Source organism: Notothenia rossii (assembly GCF_949606895.1).
Source record: "Notothenia rossii genome assembly, chromosome: 2".
Classification (NCBI taxonomy): Eukaryota; Metazoa; Chordata; class Actinopteri; order Perciformes; family Nototheniidae; genus Notothenia; species Notothenia rossii.
Genome location: NC_136904.1, coordinates 14647589 through 14668875, shown reverse-complemented (window position 1 = coordinate 14668875; position 21287 = coordinate 14647589). Strand labels below are relative to the sequence as shown.

Below are 21287 nucleotides of genomic sequence, written 5' to 3'. Positions count from 1 at the left end.
CTAAATACATAAGTAATTAGATACCTTACCGTTCTGCGCTCATAAAGAAGGATAAGAATAAGAATAATGCGTCTTGAACTGGTTTCATTAATTAGTGTCTTTACGTTTCACAGACTGTTAGTTTATTGTGGTAGGCTCACACTTGCCAACCCTCCCGATTTTCGCGGGAGACTCCCGATTTCACTGCCCTCTCCCGGTGTTCTCCCGAGGTCATATTTCTCCCGCATTTCTCCCGATTTCTGACAAAATCAGATTTACTCAGGACTGTTTCCACTCGGACTTTAATACAGCAACACCATTGTTTGGTTTCCATGGTAACACGTCTCTTTAGTAGCGCGCGCAACTGAAAGTCTGAGAGGGTGAGGCAGATAGTCACAGAAAACGGAACAAGAATCGACAACTCGACCCGCTGCTCACTCCTTTCCTGTAAAATACATGTCCAGCCCACACATATGCTCCATGTTGCTACAGGCCGCAAGGCAGTGCACTTACAACTACAATAAGCATGTTAATGTTAATCTACAGCTCCGGCGATCCACTAGCACCCCCCCCCCCCCCCCCCCCCCACCGGTCTCGATTTCTGAGGTCTCAAGGTTGCCAGGTATGGGTAGGCTGGTAGCCTATTTGATTAAAGAGCATATGAAAAGAAAGACTTGTGTTATGTCTTCCTTAATGCAATAGTAATTGTGCAAGTGGAGTCTCGCAGAGGCAAAACTGTGGCGCGCTTACACTGTAGGTGCGCCGCAGTCTGCGTGATCTGCCTGTAGGGAGGGGCGGGCCGGCCCTGCGAGTAAAGTAACGAGTAAAGTAACGAGTTACTTTATGTAGAGAGTAACGAAGTAGTGTAATATATTACTTTTTTTTAAAGTAATATGTAATATATTACTTTTTTTTAGTAATGACCCCATCTCTGATCATATCACATCGTATCATGTATTTCCTTATCTGAGTCAGCTACTCGAGCCGTATCTGGCCGTGCAACACTTACGGCCCGTCCTCACTACAGCTTCGACAGCTTCAAAAACGGTTTCCAACGCGTCTGCCCATTCACTTTGAATGGGGTTACGTCACGTTGCCTCGCTTTTCGCCGAACTGAATTGTGGGTAGCAGAGCGGAGCTTTCCTGGCGTTTCAGGCTGCAAAAGTTGAGCAATGTTCAACTTTTGAAGCTTCTGAAGCTTTCGGTGGAAGCGTCAGCCAATCAAATCATATGCCAGTACAAGCTCTAGCCAATCAAACCGCTGCTTGTCTGTCAGGGGCGGGAGATTCATGTGATTGGTTGTTGGTCGAGCTTCAGACACGCCCCCCGGCAAGCTTTTTTTGAAGCTGTAGTGTGGATGGGCCGTTACATTGTCACATACTGTATGCTAAAATATTATTTTAAGCAACACTCAAATGTAATTAAAGTCAGATCCACTCGTGTCTTAAGGCCCCTACACACCAATCTGACACCAAAGAACACGTCCCGATGGACCCGACTGTTGTGTCGCCTCGCGTCTCCTGCGTCTTGGTCAACAGTCGCACTGGAACACACCGCAAAGACTTCAGTCGACGGCCAAGTAGCATGTACGAACTGCGCATGCGTGAGTGGCAATAACTCTCCATACCAGCAGGCGGCGGTAGTGTGTATTCGTCATTCAAAAGAGGCAACCGGAAGACAGACTGCGTGATAACCGAGAGAAGAAGAACAGACTGCGTGATTTAAACTAACAACAAATAGCATGTGAGTTCCATTTTCACTCTAAAGCAGAAGCTCATGGGGCTTTCCCGAACCTGTGTCGAGAGCTGGAGTTAAACGAAATCTCAGATTTGCCTTCTTAATCGTTTGTTTGGGTCCCTCACTTCCATTTTGCTTCTCATGCACTGATTCGCTAAGCTGAACAGCCAATCAGAGTGATTTCTTTAGCCGACGGCCTTTTACCGACAGCCTAACGATTCAACACGTTGAATCACGGCGGAAAAGACATGACAGGGCGGGACACACCAATCTGAGTAGGGCGACAGGACGCTCATCGACGGCCAGACATCTATTGACATCTATCGACATCTATCGACGGCCAAAATCGGCTTGGTGTGTAAGGACCTTTATACCGGACAGTGATATCATAAACCTGTTAATGTACGAATTCAAACACTCTGTAGTTTTGTTTTTTTTACCAGCTGTTCTGTATTCGCCTTGCAGGTGCAACTACTGTATGTGGCTTTTATCCGTGTTTTATCTGTTTAAGTCATGGATGTTTAAAGTATAACTTCTTCATATGTCTAATATTATAGATTACTTTTCATTCAGGAAGTATGACGCTGCGCTGTCAGTACACTTGTCCATGTTTGTGATTGGCCAAATGTTGCTAACCCCGCCCCTTTCACGTGAACGCGCACTCAGCCGGACAGAGAAACCCTGGCTTGAATTACCGAGTTCATAACCAGCGTCGTAGGACCGCCAGATAACACAAACATATCCAGGATCTGTTGAACTGGCTTCGTAGTACAGGGCACAGGTCTTGTCTGTCTTAGCCTCTTGTGTCACAATTTGTAACAATTGCAACCACAATAAATATATGTATACACTAAAGTCATTTTTTAGCACACCTTGCATTTTTAGCTGGCAAAGATCTTTAGTACACATACTGTAGATCATTTGCAGACATCCTTTTTAATTTTTTACCCATTAAGATGCAATATTAAATATTATTGAACAATTATATCAACAGAAAAAAGTGAAAATCAAACTAGTCAGTACATTTTAGACACTTTTATCCAAAGGGACTTACAGTTCAGTACTGTGGGCAATCCCCACAGGAGCAGTTCGGGGTGAAGTGTCTCGCCCAGGGACACAACGACATGCAGTGGGACTTGAACTTCCTCAACATTCTCTCCCGTGATCCGAAGATTAGCCCACTATTCCACTGAGCCACAGCCTCCCCAAATTCAAGTTATAGAAGATTTATTTCCCCCACGCCGGATTATAATTACCTTTTTTTATTGAAATGCCTGTTAAAACAATGGAGAAATAAAGTAATGAAAATGAGCTCACCTGCTCAGAGTCCATTGCACTGATGACCCACACACAGTGTGCGTTGTTCTCATATTGAACAGGGTAGTTTGGCGAAGTTATGACCCCTTTGGGCCCCCTTAGATTGCTGCCACAGGTACGAGCTACAAAGGAAGAAAGCAAAAGAAAGACAGAGTTTTAAAAGAGATTAATGGGGTAATCAAAAATTACACTCAGATTGGAAATGGCCTTGTTCCTGTTAAGAGAAGGGACAGAGGGAGTGTGTGCCAGCGACGGAAGAAAAAGGTTCAATGTGACCAAAACTGACAGTGTGGCATTTGGACACTGAATTTGGACATTTAGTTGGACCTACATACAAGTACAAACAGTATACAGTCCTCAGTTATACATATATGGAGAACACTTCTAAAATAATCAATACTTTCAGTGAACCAAATATTTAAAATGTCCTGAAATCAAATCAATCACGATGTCTTTCCGCATCTTCCTAAAGTAGGTTTTTGGACAAACACCAGCAGCTAGTGAGATTGAACTGATTACATTTTTACATGTAGTCCTACAACAGAAATCAGAAAATGGTTAAACATGTTACTTGGAAAAATCTATTTACTTAACAAACAGTTGAAAATCCAATATTATATGTATATAATAACATTGAATAAAAGTTCATGCTGCTGAGAACAGGAGAAACAAGGGATTATTCTAGGAACTGAATCAAATTGCACTAACAATGAAAATATCATGAGATCCAGAAGTGCACAGAGCGATTTCTTTAAGACATATTTTGTATTGATACAAAGATAAAAAGCCATAACAAAACCCCTGGTGCAGTTGAAGAAAACACTGTAGGCTGTGGTCTGATGACAAACATATCAGCAAGTATCAGGGGTTTGATTAGAACAACATATTGCATGGTCATATTTTGTCTATCAGGCCGTGTCTGGTCAAGCAAACAAGGTCTTTTAAATAATTGAAGGTCACAATGATCCCAAAAGAAAACAAGAGCAAATTAGAAAACTAAAAACCAGGATGAGGTCCGACATCGTCTGCTCTTAAAATGTGAGGCTTCTCTCTGAATAATGTTGCAATAATTAACAACACATAACTGAATATCTGCTAAAGGACAATCCAAGGGAGCTGGGATGGGATCGACAGGTCAACTGGATTATTATATGTTGGTCCATTTAAAGTATATCTGTATTAGAATTGTATAACAATTCATTCAATAGCTTTTGTTTAGCAATAGCACAACATACTAACAATATAATTTAACTATTTTTGATAATAGTTATGTTAACTCTTCTTTTGATACCTTTGGTCCTGCAGCGTCTCCAGGTCGTCTTTTTCAACAGCATTTTTTATATAATATCTTTCCTAGAGCTTTATTTATCCATATCGATCTTGTCCTATTTGATAATTAGGGTAATATGTCTTGTGTTCAGTTCCTCATAAAGTCACCCATGTGTTAAAGTCTTAAAGAGACATTTTGGCCAAAAAATACGCATAAAAAACACTTTTTCAAGATTCACAGTTAAATTTAAATGCTTTCTTGACATTTCCACTCAGCTTTAGACAACCAGCACGGTCATCATTGGGAGGACGTTTATCTGGTCATATATCTGCCCTTTATCTATATAATGAGTTAGCTGGAGGCGATCACTGCCATTATATGGAGGCGAAGGGCCATGACATCGGAGAGTAAAAAGGAAATAATACAGAATAATAGTCGGGGTGAGGAGTAAGACAGAGATGAGATGAAATAATAGAGCAAGGAAGGAAGGAGAGGTTGGAAAGAGAGAGTAGAGAGGGTGAAAGATTATAATGTGAGGACAGGGAGAGAAGAGAAATGAAAGGAGGGAGGGCACGAGGCAGGACAGAGACAGAGGCATAGAAAATACCACGGGAGAGAGGGGGGAGAAGAGGACCTCCGATGACTGATCTGCCTGTTAATTAGAAAAGAGAGCTGAAACACACTGATACACACACAGGTACACACACACACACACAGGAACACATTCATGGAGATTCATCCCAAAGACCAGCTTCTAATTAACATTAAAGTCTCAGCAGAGAATGAGAGAGGCTCATGGGTTTGAATCCCGGGAGAGAGATCACACCAGAGAACACATTTTGCTCTCTCTCTCTCTCTCTCTCTCTCTCTCTCTATTCAATGGGGCTTTATTGGCATGAAAGTTAAATTAAACAATGTTGCCAAAGCATCACAATACAAAATAATTAACAACATTAACAGACATTTCAAATTTTTACATATTATTGATGATATATATATACAGTGATACAATTACATTTCAACACGTGTGTGTGTGTGTGTGTGTGTGTGTGTGTGTGTGTGTGTGTGTGTGTGTGTGTGTGTGTGTGTGTGTGTGTGAGTCTCATTCACTGTCCCTCAGGTTGTGGCATGTGTATACATATTGGGCAGCAAGGTGTGCCTTGTCTCCTTCTCCTAGGAGTACTCTCAGTCTTGAGAGGTCATCAACCTCCTTGAAACCTGGGATTACAGAGTTCAACTTGTTCCAATAAATGCTCCTTACTTCGTTGAATGTTTGGCACTTCAGGAGGAAGTGCATCTCTGTCTCAGTCTCACCTGTCGTATAGTGACCACATGTTCTGTTCTCTTTTGGTTGCCAGGATCTTTTGAGTCTTCCTGTTTCGATTGCCAGTTTGTGGTCACTGAGCCTCTACTTGGTTAGGATCTGTCTCTGCTTTCTATCTCTGACAGTAGAGAGATACTCTGCCAGCTCATACTCTCTGTTTAGAGCCAGGTAACATTCTAATCTACTTTGGCTTTTAGTTTCTTCTTCCCAATGTTGTAAATAGTTGTCTTTACATTGTGTTATAATGCGTTTGACTGTGATTGGTGTTTGGAGAGCAGTGTTGTTGAGAGACTGGTCAGAGTGGCTCTGAGAGGGGGCAGTTAGCCTCAGCACCAGCTGACATAGGGGACTCTTCTCTGGGGTTAGCTCTTGGCTTTGGAGGGCTTTGGAGTGGAGGGTGTCTCGGGGGCTGGATCTAAGGTGGTTAAAGAATGTCAGTGCTCTCTTTTGAGTGTTAATGATCAGTGGGTATCTGCCTAATTCTGCTCTACATGCATTTGTTGGTGTTTTTCTCTGAACACGTAAAATGTATCTGCAGAATTCTGCATGGAAAGACTCTGTTGGATGTTTGTCCCAGCGGGTATAGCTCTGGTGACTGAGTGGACCCCATACTTCACTACCGTACAGCGCAATGGGCTGGATCACACTATCAAAGATTTTGAGCCAGATTTTAATTGGAATTTGGACATTATAAAATTTTCTCTTAATTGCATTAAGAGCTCTTCTGGCTTTTTCTTTGAGTGCATTCACTGCCATGTTGAAACTTCCTGATGCTGTTATGGTTAAACCGAGGTAGGTGTAACTCATACTATGTTCGATGATATGATTATTTATGGTAAACTGGTATTTGTTCTCCTGACATCTGGGGCGTTTTTGGAAAACCATGACATTAGTTTTCTTCATATTGACTGCCAGGGCCCAGTTCTTACAGTACTGGTCTACTATGTCCAGCTGTTGTTGTAGTCCTTGTTCAGTAGGAGACAGCAGAACAAGGTCATCAGCATAAAGCAGACACTTCACCTCTCTCTCTAGGAGGGAGAGGCCAGGAGCAGCACAGTGATCCAACTGAACAGCAAGTTCATTTATATATATATTAAATAAAGTGGGACTTAAATTGCAACCCTGACGAACACCTCTTCTCTGGGTGAAGAATTCAGTTTGTTTGTCTCCAATTTTAACAGCACACTTATTCCCTAAATACATTGATTTAACCAGATCGTACATTTTGCCCCCTATACCACAATGTAGAAGTCTATAATAGAGCCCTTCGTGCCAAATAGAGTCGAAAGCTTTTTTGAAATCAATGATTTTTCTCTAAAATGTACCCTTCTGTAGTTTCTGAAGTAACAACATAAGTTGTTCCACAGTTAGAAAAACATACATACTTTCTGAATCTGCTTTAACACTTTATGAAGGAGTACGAAATGTAATGCATACTGAGTGAAATCCACGCAGTCAGCTACTGTTACTGCACTAGTTTATGTTAGGGAAGTGTATTTTACTCAATACTTAAATCTAATTAATCACCCGACTACTTTTCTTCAGTTTTAATGCTGGACAGAGAGTGTGCAGTTTTTGCTGAAAACAGATGCGTAAGGAAGCCGATGGCAATCATTAGACTCAATACGAATTAATTGAATTAAAAAATACACTAGAAAGCTACACATCATTACAAAAATTCTATGATAGTATTCTGTGATCCATAGACAAAAATAAATCATTTCAAATTAGATACTGTAGTCATTTGATTCAATGGCACAAGAACCCACTCTTCCATTAGGGGATAGCCTTGATCAATTGTTATATTGTTTTTCTTAAATGTAGTGGAATGTATTTTATCCTTGAGGATTCATATCAGTAGTAGAAGTAATCGTTTTTACTTACACTGACAAACCCTAACATTAGGTCAAGGTCACCTATCATATCATTGCAATATCATCATGTCCTTCCATCTCTCTGACTGTCTCACTCTGCCGTCATTGACTGTCTCTTTCTGACAAGAGTAGCCAGTATCATGGAGGCAGGCAGATTCCTGCAGTCACAGACATACAGAAACAAACACCCACCACACACTCTTACTATAATACAATCTGACAGGGACCCTATAGTGTGTGTCTGAGCACAGGGACTTCCTGTCCGTCAAACACACCCACAGCTCAAGGCGAATACTGTTGCAACTATGAAGTGTGTGTGACATTGTCCTTCGGACACTTGCTGTCAATATAAGTGTGTGTTGTGTGCACACACACTTGGGTGTGAATGCTCTCTGTCTGCCTTTTTATTGTGAAGTATTAAACCCAACAGGGTATTGTCAGTAAACATGCGGGTATTGAGAGCCCCTGAATCATTGCTCTGACACTCACACTGTTATTTATTTAGTCACTCAGCCATTCAGTCAGAAAGTGAATCATGATTTCAAAACAACAAACAACACCATGTAAATTACTTTGATACCATACACTGTGAGAAAGATAGTAAACTTTTATAAAATGCCAGCAAAGTAAAATACCCAGACCCATCTTCCATAATGTCAGTACTGTAGATGTAGTTATTCAATCTTTATTTCAGACTCAAGGTCCGTATCACATACAAAATACACAACAATAAATAAGATTAAAAAGCTTCATAAAAAAACAGATGAAAAACATAAAATCAGTCCAATTACAGCTAGCCAGTAGCCACACACACATGCTCACTGTCTGTAGAGGCTGTTGCGCCAATGTCTCCAAATCATGGAAGAGAATCGAGCAGAACTCTTCACAGGGTTGATTAAAATCGAGATAACATGACTGTCTGACTCTTCTAGGCGACACATGAATTTGTACATTACATTTCTTAAAAAGGGCTTGACAAGTAGGTACCCCCAAGTTAACAAACAGCTGGCTGGCACTGTGCCATCTTGGTACCCTCACCAGCAACCGTAAAGCATCATTGTATGCAACTTTTAGTTTTTGCATGCTGCTAGCCTTGTAGTTACTCCACAGGTGAGCCGTGTACAGAAAGCTTTAAAAAGTGATACCTTGACATCTACAAAGCACTTGTGAAATGTCCGCATTAATATGTTTGCCTGGGCATACAATTTGCAGCGTTGTCTATGGATGTCTTTGTCATCTGTGAGATCATCAGAAATATACAGTAATGATCAAGGTATTTAATCTCACTGGACACAAGAAGAATGTTGCTACTGAGAAAAAAATTACGAAATACAGCCTCTTTACTTCGCACAATCATGATGCTACTCTTCTTGGCGTTATACTTCATATTAAAAATCAATACCATACTGGGAACAAATCCTCAGAAGCTGTTGTAAGCCTGCACTGTACAGGGAAAAGATGATTATATCATCTGCATACATAAGGTGGTTGACAACAGTAGCACCGATGAAACAGCCAGTTTTACACAAGTTCAGTTTCCTAGACAGATCATCCATGTACTGATTAAATTAAGGTCTATTGTGTTTAATATTGTTTGTTTAAAACCAACTGGTTTATTTGTATTTCTAAGTTTTTTTAATGACTTTTCATGGAGAGCTCTCAGCTATTGTATGCTCTGAACCTTTCAACCCTCCTGAGCAGAGGAGCTCAGACAGGGACCGTGTGACTGTGTCAGTGTCCAGGCTGATAATTGAAGGTGAACAGGGGTTAGACATCAGGGATTTGTGGCTTTGGAACAACAGCACAGGGATCTCAGGCAGCAGTAAACACCATAGCATAGGCGGACTTTGTTTATCCTTTTATTATGATCAACAGATCCCCTGAAGAAAGGAAAACCAACAATGAATCTATCCGACTAACACCCTTTGTGTGGGCAAACTTTAATACAGCTTACACATTCCTGCCATGAGAGTCCACTGATAACCAAAAACTATTAGAAGCACATTTCATGTCATGACGTTGTATTTACGTGACATGCTCCTGCCTCATGGTGAACATGTATAGTATCAGTTACCCTCATTTTGACCCCCTGTACCTCTTGGGGGATAATAGCTTGACATCAGGGTTGATGGTTTCATTCCTGGCTTATTCTAACTGTATGCTGAGTGTCCTTAAGCAAAGCATCACTGTATGAATATGTATATGTAAATATACATCTGTTATTTGTCCTATTTTATTGATGTGGGGCAAAGTTGTTATCAATGATGCTATGTACAAGTATACATAGTTGCTTCATGCACACAGTATACAATCCAAACAAAGATAGACTCAATGCAAATCGATACGGAGCAGCTGGCGTGCTTTGAAAGACACGTCCTTAAGCTGTGGGTGGACATGAACCTATTGTATGAACAAGCTCAAACTCTAATGCATTGACACCTAGTCATAAGAGTTTCAGAGGGAATGACAGGTGAAACTTACTTCTGCAGATTGGTCTGTGGTCACTCCAGGCAGCCAGTGTGTCAGTGACTCGCTGACAGGTGATACTTTTAGATCCTTGTAGTACATAGCTGTCATCACAACTGAACTGGACGCTGGATCCAATTCTATATAAAAGGAGACACAACAGGAACAACACTCGTCAAAAAAACAGTAGAAACTCTAAATCAAATCGAGCACCCACTGCCTCATAAGGGTGATATTGTCACACTTGTAGAGACCTCTTACACTCCATCTAGGGTTATGTCTTAAGAGAACTGAGAAGGAAGATAATTGTAAAAGTAATGTATGAATGATGGCCGTGATATTAATGATGCAGTGGCTTTTAGATCCCTGTGGAACAAATCTGTCTCCACAGATGACCCAATTAGGATCTATAATTCCTCTCTTAATGTAAGACGCTTTATCTTTTATCACTTGTGCCTTTTTCTCAATGACTGATTTTCTTTCCTTTTATTAGTTCATTCTTTCCCTTTTTCACTTATCTGGCCTCACCTCTCATCGTTTGCTCTTATCATTCCTGTTGTCTCATTTTCTCCCAACACCCCGCTGTCTACCTCGTGAGAGGGACATTCAACGATCTGAGTGGAAGACTGCATGGTGTCTGATCTGCAAAGCTTAATGCCTCCACCCCGCTGATGCACACCACAGTCTACCACCTGGCTAAACCTTTCCTACGTAGGGTTCTGGGTGCTCAGAGGCTCCACCCTGTTGTTAAACACTGTAGAGTTTCACTGCCTGGCCAAATCTCTCTGTTAGTGCCTTTGTCACGGAGAGTCGGGTCATTCACTTTACAGCTTCTGCTACTTCGGCGACGCTGATGACACTGAAAATAACTCCCACCCAGACGCATACTGTGAAATTTACAATTACAGGAAAGAAAACTTTGTTGTTATCTCTATTTCCGAGAAAAGAACTACAAACCTTCCTGCTGCAGTTGTGTATGTGGAAGTCAGTGAATCAAAACTGCCGTGACACACTAAGTGACAGCCACACGCGGTTCTGCACTGCCCAACAGTGAAAACTCTTTTGTTATCTCTGCAGCAATGTTCTCTCTCTCTATTTCTCCTGTTTTACTTCATCACACCCCAACTCTGTTCCAGTTCCTGCTCCTCAAAGCTTAATGATGATTACATATAAACCTGTTACACACACCAACCACATCCATGGCAACATGCAGACAAACTGGCACACGCTCAGAGACAAACACACAAACATGCACACACACTGAGGTAATGACCTTTCACTAACTCAGACTCCACTAAACTCCACTAATAGTCCCGCAGAGTTTGTGCAGTCAAAGTTGCTAATGGTAAAGAACACACCAGGAGCTGGACATTAAAAGATGATTATCCTTTAAAGGTTTTTTTGGCCAGAAAAATGTATCATAAAAAGGTAAAATAGTATACCCGTTTTGATGCTCTGACAATAACGAGAAAAACATATACGCAATTTAGCCGCCACTGATGCCAAGTGGTTGAGTCATAGGGAGAGGTGATCATTTTATAATTGCTCACTCCTGACTAAATGAAATAATGTCTTTCTTTGTACTGATAAGATGGCAGACATCATGGAGTGAATCATTTAAAATCCCCATGACCACCAAGTCCTTGTTTATTGGCAAAGATTCTACTTTTTAAAAATGACTTCCCATTCTCCGTATAACCCTTTTATAGGTAATGACCCTTTAAACCTCCTGGAGGGTCATAGTCATACTGTAAGTAATGAACATTGTTAAATGCTGATGGTTAACAGTGGGTCTCTGGACAGGCTGCCCAGATCATTTGCTCGATGCAATTTTTGTTGTTTGTCAAAACAATCACAAATGTGCAATATTACATACTGTATGCTTATGAATTGATGCATTCACACAAACTTGACCTCCATGCCAAATGTCAGCCCTCCCCAGGCGAAATCATCAAGCAGTTACACTCTCAGAGGAATTCCCTTTTTGTTGATTGAGAGTGTGTGTGTGTGTATATGTGTATGTGTATGTGTATGTGTGTGTGTGTGTGTGTGTGTGTGTGTGTGTGTGTGTGTGTGTGTGTGTGTGTGTGTGTGTGTGTGTGTGTGTGTGTGTGTGTGTGTGTGTGTGTGTGTGTGTGTGTGTGTGTGTGTGTGTGTGTGTGTGTGTGTGTGTGTGTGTGCAGGTTATAAACTATAGCAGCTCTTAATGTCCTTTCCTATAAGGTTGAGGGTTGTGTATTTCTGCTGATGAGCACTAAACAGCCTTCCCCTTTATGAGGATTTAAAACACTGCCAATAGGAATATATGAGATTTTAGTCAGATAAGGTTGTTCACATCTAAAAAGCCGGATCTATAACAAAAGGTCCCCAACAGACATACATTAGTGATGATGAGGTATAAACCAGAAAACACTTCAGTCTCATGGAAAACGGCAGAGGAATTGGACCAATTCTGCAGAACTGGGACAGAGTTGTACTCACACTCAAATACAGAAACAAACTGTGGTTTATGAAAAATACTTTTGGGTGAGAACATTTCTGCAGTCTGGAATCTATATGCATATATTATTGATCCACAGGCTGGTCACAGGATCAAAAATATCTAAGGCACTTGTTGTTGTTTAATACATTTGATTTGACAAGGATTGACTGACAGCAGTTAAGTCTGGAATAGAGGGAACTTACTGGAAGGTTGATCCCATCCTCTTGCCATGTTCTGGAACTCCAGGATCTGGACAAACATCGCCAGCAAGGCCGCTTTGACTTGCTGAAAGAAAAAGGCAAATATATGGTTAGCAGTGTGCATTTGCAATGTGCATTTGAAGAGGATATTTTCACACACTTTAGGGACTTCTTATACAGTTTGAAACATGCACGGCATAAATTAATGGTGACAGATAAAACATTAAACCAGTCCTCATATCACTTTCTACAGTAAGTTGAAAGTGAGATGGGATTAAAGTCATCTTTGTTATTGTGACCACAAGCATCCAAGTCTTTTTTTAATTTTTCAACATGACTGTCAAGGATTTAAGCAGCTCCAACAGTGAGAAATATCCCCATCTGTTTTTGAAAATTCACAAAATTAGGCAGGCAGCCTTTGAATTTTAAAATAGATCATCGCTCAGTTGACTCAGGACCATGTTTGAAAAATACACAGGCCTCAATATAATAACAATGCCTTCACCTTTGTTTTTCCACCTGACAAGATATAATCAGAAAAAACGATTTAAGGATTTAAAAAGTGTTTCATCAAAGAGCATTAATGAAAACCCCCATTATGAAAATTCTGTTGTAATACATCTCTCAAGGGAATGCTCCAAAACTAAATAAACAAATCTCAACCACCTTGCTGGTCAAAAGGAAGAACAAGAGAAGAAAAATGCCACCAGGGATTTTTTTTTTGTATATATTTTAGCTCTTACAAAGTATGTATTGTTGCATTTATTATGCATACTATTTGGGTATAGCATTTCCTCAACTAATGCACAAAGGATTGTCGGTTAAAACACCTAGATAAGTGTGCTGTCTTGCATACTGCAAAATGCGTCCAGATGCAATGGGACGTTGTGATGTTTTTGAAATCTGTATTTGAGATATTTGTTGGAATGTATTTAAAAAGGTATCGTAGTAAAGGTATTGATATGACAACATATATGTTTTAATTTGACAGCAGGCATGTTAAGCCTACTTGCAGTGCTTTACCTGCAATGACAAGTCAAACTTTGTCTAAGAGGGGGGATTCTGGGTTTTTCTTGTAGGCCAATTATAAATTGGATAATATTCATAAAAAAAGTGTCAACAACCATAGATTATTTCAGACAAACATTGAATGAAGTCTTCCATTATAACTACAAGGCTAAATTAAGATACACTATCTGCTAAAATATACATTTTATGAGTTTTTACATTTACGAAATGAATACAAATATCAATTAACCTAATATTCTATTCACCAAACCCATAAAGACATATTTGCATGCCATGTACTATGCAAACCTAGCATGTCAAATTTAGCTAACGTTACAGTCTGGTTAAAGTACGTACTTAGCAAACTGTTGAAGACACATATTACGATAAATGAGAACACTCGGCTTCCTCTCATAAAAATAAACCGACTTACATTCATATAGTGTTTCTTTAGCCTCTATTTCAGTCATTCTTTATCGCCTATTTTTGATGTTTTTCTCCGTAAAAGCGCGTTGCTGCCAGTAGCCAAAGCCGGCTAACAAGCCTCAAGTCAAGATGCATTTAAAGGCAGTCGGTAAATATCATAACTCTTTAAAAAAAAAAACGTTTTAACTTCATAGGTCGGTGGGAGACGAAGATGTTTTACACAAGCAAACGTTTTTTTTTAATACTCTGTACAAATATCGTACTTTGTGTTACATTTGACAAAAGATTATCAAAAAGTATTATCATCATAACGTACTCAGATTAGCCTACAAAATGTAAATATATCTAACTCATTATGGCTCATTTAAGGATAATATGGCGCCAATGTGAGTGAATTAACTCTAGGTTAACGGTAATCTTGCTATCACTACTCACCGACACTCAATAAACCTTGTCCCTCATGCTAGCCCTGACCAGCGCAGTCTATACGGCGCTGGCCCTGACAACACCGGTAAGCAGCACACCTTCATCTAGGCTGCACTGCTGTACGAGTCCTGACCTATGGTCCTGACCTGACTTGTAGTGGTTCTCTCCTCTATCTACACTCTTCTTGTCATCTTTGTAAAACAATATCAGACTGGTAATTGACACAGCCATGACTTCTACTTAAATTCAGTGTGGCTAAAATGAAAAGCTTTGTTAAAATATGCAAGTGCACGAAAGTCAGTTGAAATGATCTTAAGTTGGCGTGACGTTGAAGTCGTTCGACCCTGCTGTTCTCGCTTGTAGTTCGTTTATAGCATAACGTTAGCATTTTGCTTCTGGCGACTAGATTTATGATTCGAAGATTATAAAAGTAGGGTATACATGTGGATATTATCCGGCTGAACAAAACGTGATCCCTCTCTTAAATGTGTGTCAACCACAGACCTTATTTCGAGCTATTTTCCAAAATCCTATTGCGAAATCTCATTGCTTTTTGACGAAGGAACCGTAAAAAGTTGACTTTCGGGTTTTAGGAAGCGTCACTGTTGATGCAATAATGGGTTACTTTTAATGTTGCAGCCAGGAAGCATGCACATTTCGTAAAGGGATCAATAGTTAACCTACATGATGATTATGTGTTTGTTAATGTTTGTTTGATTAATCTGAATCTTTGAGATAGTTAGTTAAATGTAGTGGAGTCAAAATAACAACATTTTTGAATAAAAGTAGAGTAAAGGTATGCATGTATACCTCACTTAGTTTATTTTGACAGCTATATTTATCATTAAAAGTGTATACATTAAGGTAGACAAGCGTATCAATATTAAACCTAAAACTGACATGATATTAAAATACATTGGAAATAATATTTAAATTACAGTATGTAAATGTATAATATATCTTGCAACTTTTTCCATAGTTTTAAGCGTATAACATTTCCAAGGACCTTGAGGTTTTACGTGTAGAAACTTGTCATACCATCAGTAGTTTCGAGATGATGCTACCTTTCCTTTTTGCTTGCTTTATTAAAAAAAAAAAAAACCACCAGGGAGGAATTGTGGAAAAAATGGGTTTTAGATTAAACTTTTTAATTAAATGGCAAAAAAATGGTGTTGTTGAAATGAAAACCAACACGTGCGGTGATCTAATGAAGAACACTGCCTTCAGTTCTCACATTCATCTCATTCCCTCCTGCTTTTCTCATCCATCTGCATGATCTGGTTTGTTCCTAAAAAAAAGAATAGAGCAAAAATGCAAAACACATTGCAATTGTCGTCCAGCTCATATTTGGGATCTTCCATTGGTTTTAGACTTTGCTGGCTGAGAGCATCTGCTGCATGCCTAAAACCTAATGTAAATGTAAATGAGACCAGACAACATGACAGAAACCAGTTTAGACCAGCTCTGTCTTAATGGAACTCTGTGGATGAATAATGATGGTTAGCAAAAAACTAAGTATAAAGGGGATGGAAGGATAGAATAAATAAAATGGAAATGAGCCGAATGCTATAAAGGGACTACAATAACACAAAATGAAAAAAAAGAGAATATCATGGAGAAAGACCAATGTCTGACCTCATAATGTCTCTGTTTCTTTCTTTCCATCTGTACCTGTGTCACATGCCTCTCTTTCTGTCTTCCTCATCTGCCTCTGCTCCCACACACGCCTTTACTTTTGTATTCTCGCTTTGCTCACCCCGCTTCTCTCGTACACATTAGCTGCAATTTACAAAGGGGTGCGGATGTGTGGTGCATCATAGAATAAAAGATGGATGAAGGATTTGCTGCATTTGTGTTATGTGTATTCTGAGGGGTTGTGAACGTATTGATGCTGTGTATGCGTGTTTGTGTAAGATATGATGCAAACAGAACAAGCTGCTGTGTTTTTGATGTTCTGTCCAAAAATCACCACAGAAACAAGCTCTAAAAGCACACTTTCTCAGGCGCACTCTCTCATCCCTTTCTCTCTCACTCATGTTCAAATGGCTTTCATTGGCATCAAATACAAAGGTACATACTGTATGCCGAAACAAATCCAGCTCATGCAAACAACATGAGATTGTAATAGAAAATAAAAGCTGCCAAATATCTAGCAATACTGCTGGGCTGATGTCAAAAATCCTCAAACTGACTTAATCCCATATTTGCACTTAAAAGACCTTTCAATGTTTAAACACAAGCTTACTTTATGTTGCATAATAGCATTTCCACATCATCAAAGTGTCTTCAGCAACCCTTCATCTCTAAAAGTCAACTTTTTAGGGAATGTGTAAAAGCTGATTCATTTTCTCGTTGGTGTTATATCTGGCTTTTCTGACGTCTGTACTAGAATCCACTTCATATCTGCTGTTCATTCTATAGGCGGAGTTTAAACTCACTAAATGACTCATTTCGTCCTATCATTTCTGATAAAACTATTCACTATATAATTCCCAGATAGAGCAATGAATGGTGCAATATGCCTTGCATGCCATGTCTGAAATGTTCTTAGATTTCAAGGAGCCGACTTAGCAATAAGTAAAGAGTATTTAATGCTGCTGCAGTAATGGGATGTTGCTGAATATAATATACCATGTTCTATACTAATATCTAACTTTATGCAACTTTATACCTTTTCACCATTACAGTTTTGAAGGATATGCTATACTTTTATTATTAGTTCCACACAATGTATTTGAAAGTTGTTGCTTATTTGTTCATATTCAAATGTTGGTTTCTCTATGAAAGGTGTTTATTAAGTATATACAGGACTGTCTCAGAAAATTAGAATATTGTGATAAAGTTCTTTATTTTCTGTAATGCAATTAAAAAAAAAAAAATGTCATACATTCTGGATTCATTACAAATCAACTGAAATATTGCAAGCCTTTTATTATTTTAATATTGCTGATTATGGCATACAGCTTAAGAAAACTCAAAAATCCTATCTCAAAAAATTAGAATAGTTCCTCAGACCAAGTAAAAAAAAAAGATTTATAACAGCAAAACACAATCAAACATTTGAAAATGTCCATTAATGCACTCAGTACTTGGTTGGGAATCCTTTTGCACGGATTACTGCATCAATGCGGCGTGGCATGGAGGCAATCAGCCTGTGGCATTGCTGAGGTGTTATGGATGCCCAGGATGCTTCAATAGCGGCCTTTAGCTCATTAGCATTGTTGGGTCTGGTGTCTTTCAGCTTCTTCTTCACAATACCCCACATATTCTCTATGGGGTTCAGGTCAGGGGAATTTGCAGGCCAATCGAGAACAGTAATGCCATGGTCAGTACACCAGTTACTGGTGGTTTTGGCACTGTGGGCAGGTGCCAGATCATGCTGGAAAATGAATTCCTCATCTCCATAGAGCTTTTCAGCAGACGGAAGCATGTAGTGCTCTAAAATCTCTTGGTACACAGCTGCATTTACTCTGGGCTTGATGAAACACAGTGGACCAACACCAGCAGCTGACATGGCTCCCCAAACCATCGCTGACTGTGGGAACTTCACACTGGATTTCAAGCAACTTGGATTTTGCTCCTCTCCAGCCTTTCTCCAGACTCTGGCGCCTTGACTTCCAAATGAAATACAAAACTTGCTTTCGTCTGAAAAGAGGACTTTGGACCACTGTGCAACTGTCCAGTGCTTCTTTTCCTTAGCCCAAGTCAGACGCCTCTTCCGTTGTCTTGAGTTCAGAAGTGGCTTGACCATGGGAAGACGGCTATTGTAGCCCATTTCCCGGACACGTCTGTGAACAGTGACTTTTGATACCTGGACTCCAGCTTCAATCCACTGTCTTTGAAGCTCCCCCAAATTCTGGAAGCGACTCTTCTTCACAATGCTGTTAAGGCTGCGGTCATCTCTCTTGGTTGTGCAGCGTTTCCTGCCACATTTCCCCCTTCCAACAGACTTTTTGTGGATGTGCTTTGAAACTGCACTCTGTGAACAGCTTGCTCTTTGAGAAATTTCTTTTTGTGTCTTACCCTCCTGATGGAGGGTGTCAATGACGGTCCTCTGGACAGCAGTCAGATCAGCAGTCTTCCCCATACTTGTGATTTAGTTTACTGAACCAAGCTGAGTGTTTTTCAAGGCTCAGGAAACCCTTGCAGGTGTTTCGAGTTAATTAGACGATTCAAGTGATTCGTTGAACACCCTACTAGTATACTTTTTCATGATATTCTAATATTTAGAGATAGGATATTTGAGTTTTCTTAAGCTGTATGCCATAATCAGCAATATTAAAATAATAAAAGGCTTGCAATATTTCAGTTGATTTGTAATGAATCCAGAATGTATGACATTTTTGTTTTTTTTAATTGCATTACAGAAAATAAAGAACTTTATCACAATATTCTAATTTTCTGAGACAATCCTGTATTGCATAGGTTACAGATACATTTTTTCTATCCACTGGCAAGCCAGTATTACAATAGTAATACATCAACTGTTAGTTCTAGCTATCACAAATACTTGAGAAGGTGTGCCACGGAAGTTGTTTACCAAAAGGAAACCTATCCATCCAAAACTCAACATCATATAATGTCAAGTTGAAAAATAGAATGTCTTTTATAAATACAAGGATAACAGATGAATGTTTTCTGATCACCTCTTTTTATCATTTAAAAAAACAACAGAAGGTATCACATAAGGTTTCGTCAGATTAAGGTGAAATCATGTTATACATCTTTTCAGAGCGTTTCTATACAAAATTAAGGATCTAAATGATAAGCTTAAACTACAACCAAAGTGTTTCGCATTAGATGTTTGAAAGTATTATCAATAACCTTTGTGTCCATTCCTAAATCAGTCTGTTGCAGAGGTGTAGAATCTGTCGTCGATACTTAGCAGGTTAGGTGGCACTAGCAACTCTTTTACGTTAAAGTAGAGGGAGAGTTCAGACCAAAAATGCTCTTAGAAATGGGACGAATAAAACAAGACACACTAAGATACGTACAGAAAGGTTGTACAAAACATATAATAACTTTTCTGGTGCTAGTTTTGTTTCCAGTGGAAAGAGTCACAAACCACTGGCTCGGGAATTGGAGAAAAAAAAAAAACTGGCTTGGAGGGCAACGTAAAGACGGGTAAACAACAACAGATATATTTGCATTCAGGATGCAAAGCCGTAAAGCGTACTATTTTATTTACTCTATTAAAAGAGCCGACAGATGAACCATTAAAAGAATCCTTGGTCAAAGAGTCAATGACAGAGGATGCGAGGGGAAAGAGAGCGTGAGAGAGTCTGTTGGTTTGTGTGTGTACGTGTGTGTGATCAGCTGACATGTATTTCAGGTAAGGGCCTTTGAGGTGCTCTTCAGATGCCTGCTGGATGGGGTGAGAAATGTGTGAAGTGCAGTTTGTTAATATGCTCTCTTCTGCTGCTCCCCTTGCTCTTCTTGTTGCCTCTTATCCACTCTGCCCTCTCTCTCTCCTCCACATTCCTGTGCTCAAAGGTCATCAAGCTGAGAGCTGAAGTCTGCAGCCATCTTCCCGCCAATATTTTGTTTAGCCCATTCGATTTTTCCACATAAATGTGCCTGTTATGATGCTGAGTCATAAAACACAGCATAAAAGAATATTCTTATGGCAACACGCTGCATTAGCGTGAGGTATTCCTGAGGAAAACACTGATTATAAATCACACTCTCACAATAATGATTCATTACACTTCTAGGTCGTTGTCTAGGGAGTAAAAGTCCTTAATCACAATCTCTCAGCTTCTCTATAATTATGACACATCCTCAGCAGTAAGCTAATGTTACCGCTGAGAGAGGGCAACTGCGAATGCTAGATGGGCTGATTTAAGTTCAACTGTTTTACATTCTATCTATCTAACTATCTATCCATTTTCCATCTATCTAGTATGACTTAAGGTTCTAATCAATAGTCAGTGTGAGAATTATTCATAAACTTATCACTCTCAAACTGATTTAAACTTACTCTCATGTGTGTCTGTCCATTACACTGTGCTTTAATATAGGCTAGAGGCTGCTTCAGAAAGTCTTTTAGATTGTGATTCATAAGCACTCCATTCTCTAGACAGGTGAAAGTAATTATCATCAGTCTCTGGTTCTGTGTAATGGTTATATAATGCATAATTATTTGCCATACCACTCTAATGTCACTAGTGGGATACATAGAGTGTTGTTCAAAGACAGGCTCGGGACCCAAAGTGGACCCTAGCTTTAGTTTTTTAAAACTGTATTAATGATCTATCATCGTAGATTGATGGCCTTATTGAACAACATTATAGTGACCTATCTAAGCCTTCGACCGAATGTGTAAACCCACTTTTACTCAGTTTTGGTCCCCATTATAAAAAAGGCTTGTATGTTTTAATGAGCATGGATCCCATGGTGAGAAACTAAACGGATAGGCCTCCAAAAAGCTTAAGGGGAGCCCAGAACTACACCGATAATAGTCATTATCATTATTCTTTGGCTCCAAATTGTGATTAAACATCGTTCTCTGCAGGGTAGCAATCATTTTACAAGGGGGAAAGCTTACTTTTGAGAGTCATGAAGCACATACAGAACCACTGGTGATCACTGTGGTTTTACATTCCACACAGGATTATGTGCAACGGAATCTGGACCACACCTAAGATTTACTGACTTTTTACAGGTGAGATTTACTGCCTGTAGTTAGCTTGTGTTTCGAGTTAATATTTATTTACGAAACATAAATAAAATAATGTTGTCAGCGTGGGAGAAAGCTCCAGAGACCATGAAAAGAGAC

At 39.6% G+C, this 21287-nt stretch overlaps 1 protein-coding gene across 8 annotated transcripts in view; it reads right to left on the bottom strand.

Annotated features, from left to right (window-relative positions):
- The window catches only part of LOC307028392 (CUB and sushi domain-containing protein 1), a 424819-nt gene that overhangs the window by 175146 nt on the left and 228386 nt on the right, over positions 1 to 21287 (bottom strand). For 6 of the 8 annotated variants that reach the window (XR_013804983.1, XM_079663374.1, XM_079663368.1 and 3 more), the window contains 3 exons: positions 12653 to 12734; positions 9983 to 10107; positions 3034 to 3155 (listed from right to left, as the gene is read on the bottom strand). Coding sequence is in view for 7 of the 8 variants with exons in the window: in XM_079663374.1 (XP_079519500.1) it covers positions 3034 to 3155; positions 9983 to 10107; positions 12653 to 12734 (329 nt within the window). In the remaining variant the exon portion in view is untranslated. Of the gene's footprint in view, positions 1 to 3033; positions 3156 to 9982; positions 10108 to 12652; positions 12735 to 14090; positions 14221 to 14518; positions 14558 to 21287 lie in introns of those variants that run through there. The other 2 variants (XM_079663373.1, XM_079663369.1) reach the window with 2 other exon arrangements.